This window comes from Conger conger, chromosome 7 (genome assembly GCF_963514075.1).
Source record: "Conger conger chromosome 7, fConCon1.1, whole genome shotgun sequence".
In the NCBI taxonomy this organism is placed as follows: Eukaryota; Metazoa; Chordata; class Actinopteri; order Anguilliformes; family Congridae; genus Conger; species Conger conger.
In genome coordinates, this window is record NC_083766.1 from 52,179,035 (window position 1) to 52,182,881 (window position 3,847).

Sequence of the window (3,847 nt, forward strand, 5' to 3'; positions counted from 1 at the left end):
ACGTGTTTGCAACCTGTTAGCTAGTACAGTTAAACTTGCTCTTGTTATCATTTCCTTTAAGTAATATAGCGTAAGTTTCCTCCGAGAGTGCTGTATTCTGTGTGTAGTTTAGGAATTACCATCTGGCGTTTCTACTACCAATGAGCATAGTATTCCCGTATGGAAGAAAGACTGTACATGTGTTGTGTTGACGTATTATGCAGTATCATTTTTACTCGCGGAATAACCGTATTCAGGAACAAATTCAGGTTAAAAGGGAATTAGTCTTGCATGTGTTTCCAGCATATGATTTAAGCATCAGATGCATAACGTCAATGCATTTATATATAAATGAGCTAATATTATTTGTATGTGAATGCAGATACGTCCTATGTACCTAAGAGTTATGGATTTACTGTTAAGAAATAAGATCCTAATTTTATTTTTATTTTATTCTTTCAGACTCTCTCTATACCCCTGTTTGTATTGCAACACTGAATATTAATGCTGGAAATATACAGAGTTCAACCCCATCTCTCCTTCGTCATATATTCTTACAGATATACCATCTAGTATAGTGTCATTACCCTACCCCGAACTAGCGCAATCCTAACATCTCCTAGTGTTGGGTTCGTATACCAGGGATCATGGATCAGTTTGAACACATCAAAATACTTGAAGAGATTATGTTGCCATATGCCGAAACCCACAAGTAAGCAAGGAACATCTTAGTTCTAGAGAAAATGGATTGAGGTAATGGCCAACACAATCCCCCGACCTCAACCTCAAATTTGTGGGGTGACATTAAAAATGCAGTTTCAGAAGCAAAACTCGAGAATTCACCGGAACTATGGAATGAATTTCATACATCCTGGGCTGAAATACCTGTTTCTAGGTGCCAAAAGTTGACTCGATGCAACACAGATGCGCAGCACTTATCAAAAACAATGGTTATCCAACAAAATATTAGTTCAGTCATTTAAAGTGAAGTAAAATATTTCTTCAGTTTATACAGTAATGTTTGAGTTTGAAGAGAAAAATGTCAACTGCCATTTTTTTGAGCAGATTAATATTCCTTTTCTTTACTTCCTGTAAAAGGAATGTGTTAATGCTTTAATTTGGAATTGAATGTGTAATGTTTCCACTACATTTGAAATATTGAACTAAAAGCTATTAAAAATATTTATATTTATAAATATTATATTTATATATATTTATATATATTATATTTTTATAAATAAATTATATTTACACTTTATTCACTTTTTTTAACGCACTGCAATTTATTTCAACACAACTGTATATGATTGCAATTGATTTCAAGTCTGGTCAGGCATATTCCCAAGAGTTCCTGGATTTCAATTCCTAAAAGCATGATCCATAGAACTGGCAGCATCCCCTTAAACTTCACCACAATGCAGTGTGGTTGGATTGTTATAAAACCACGTGAGCACATTGACTTTGGGAATTCACATCAACATTTATTAAAGCCACAAGACTTCTCAACACCAACTTGAAACAGCAGCAAGACTGGGAAGGTAGAAACCAACTGTGTGGTATTGTATCGACATTAATTTGACCACTTTTCACTTAAATAACTGTATATAGCTTTTAACTGGGCTGTAAATGGCTAATACCTGTGCTTTATTCAAATGGGAGCAAACTGGAGCCAGTTTGGAGCTATTTAGCTAATTCCCCATTTTGTGTAAAATAGTTGTAAAATGGTTTGTGGTGAAGGTCATTAAAGGGGTGCAGTGATCCTTGAGAGTATAACGGCAATTCCAAATTTGGGAGCAAAGGCATGAATGCAAAGAAAAATAAATCAAACAAATTCTAGGTGCATGTGCCCTTGTGGTCTTCTTTAAAGTCAATTATGTCCAAAAGTGCTTATTTTGAAAATGGGTAAAACTGCTACATTTCAGAATCTCACACCAATTTGTGAATGCAATGCATACTATTTGAGAAGTGGTGTTAATACATACTGTTTTTGAAAGAAATGCCATAGTATCTGTCTAATTCCTAAATTCTTTGTGTAGTGTTGTGAGGAGAATCAAGAAAGAATATGGAAAATGAATCTATGGTGACAGCAATGGTACTGACTACCTTTTTCAAAATGGAAGACCTGAAGTACTTATACTTTTTCATTTTCCTCCTTGTGTACCTTTCTGTTATTACTGAAAATATTATTCTTATTGTAGTCATTTATGTTAATAGAGCTCTACATGAACCAATGTATATTTTTGTGTGTAATTTAGCATTTAATGAATTGTATGGCAGCACAGCTTTACTACCCCCCATTCTGAGTAATTTAATGTCAAACACTCATGAAGTGTCTTTGTCCTGCTGTCAAGCACAGGTCTATTGCTTACACACATATGCAATAACTGAATTTACTATTTTAGCAGTGATGGGTTATGACAGGTATGTTGCTATTTGTCAACCCCTGCAGTATCACAGCACCATGTCTGCTTCAAAAGTGCTGAGGTGTGTTGTATTATCTTGGCTAATCCCCAATATTGCATTTGGACTGTTTTTTGTTCAAACCCTGCACCTAAAAGTTTGTGGAAAAATAATAGAGAGGGTGTATTGTGTTAACTATTCACTTGTTAAGCTCTCCTGTGCAGATACCACAATTTCCAACATCATTGGATTGTTTGCACTGGGTGTCTACACTTTTCCACAGCTTGTAATTATACTTTACTCATATATACACATTCTTAGGGTCTGCTTGTGCTCCAAAGAATCACAAATGAAAGCGCTGAAAACATGTAGTCCGCACCTATTAGCCATGATTAACTATTCTGTTGGATGTTTCTTTGAAATGTGTCAAAGCAGGCTGAACATGAGTTATGTACATTATGGAGTTCGTACATTCATGTCCCTGTATTTTCTGATTTTTCCTCCCATCCTAAATCCTGCCATGTATGGAATGAGCATTAAAGCCATAAGAGTTCGGATTATTAAACTGCTCAAACTGAAATCTGAAATAGCCCCAGCTTCACATTCTTCAGATGTTGATGATTAAAACTTGAGTGTATATTAAATAACATTAATGTAATGCAATAGCCCATATTTCAGAATATTTAGGAACTGGATGTAGAAAAAATGTAGTCATCACCTATTAGCCATGATTAACTATTCTGTTGGGATTTTTTAAGTGTGTTATAGCAGACTTAATGTGAGTTATATACATTATGGAGCTTGCATATTCTTGTCTCTGCATTTTTCATTATTTCCTCAATGACCAATGAGGCCAGAAATAATTCCTCATCTCACCATAGATTTTAATGACATTTTCAAAATAAGTTAAATGATCCATCTCCATATTCTATTCTGGAGCTTGATAGTGCAAATCTAGATTTATTAATAATAAAATGATAATAATAATTATTGGAATGTTTAGACATGCTTTAATGAGTCTGCATTGTGAATATTGATAGTCAACCATATTATATCACATTTATCACGTTGTAAATGTTTTAATTTCCATACAGCAGATTTACTATCCAGTAGATGTTGAGAGTAAATAATTATAATAATAAAAGAAAACCCTACTAAAAACATTACTGCTGTTGCTGGGTATCTCATCCTGTTTAGGCACTCTTTTTAGCTGAATGTTTCATACATTTAGCTGAAAGATTTTATGCGTTTATGCTTATTCAGTACTGTGCGGAAGTCTTTGGCACCTGTATAACATTCTGTACAGATACGATTCTTTCAAAAATAATTCAATGAAAGGTCTTATAAATAAACGTACTATACATTTTACATTACATTTTAGTCATTTGGCAGAATAGCCAGCGTTAAAACTGCATCACTTCTCTGAGATAGTCAACACTGTCCTGCAGTTCTATAAGACAATCCAAAT

General features: G+C 34.1%; 1 protein-coding gene across 1 annotated transcript; it reads left to right on the forward strand.

Annotated features, from left to right (window-relative positions):
• Nucleotides 1–2,041: 2,041 nt before the first annotated feature.
• Nucleotides 2,042–3,004, forward strand: LOC133133340 (olfactory receptor 6B1-like). The gene has a single exon (XM_061249441.1). The coding sequence runs from the start codon at nucleotides 2,042–2,044 to the stop codon at nucleotides 3,002–3,004; it is 963 nt and encodes a 320-aa protein (XP_061105425.1).
• The last annotated feature ends 843 nt before the right edge of the window (nucleotides 3,005–3,847 follow it).

Bases quoted from the DNA above. Each gene is read 5' to 3' on its own strand.
- LOC133133340 (XM_061249441.1), top strand. From the start codon at position 2,042: ATGGAAAATGAATCTATGGTGACAGCAATGGTACTGACTACCTTTTTC.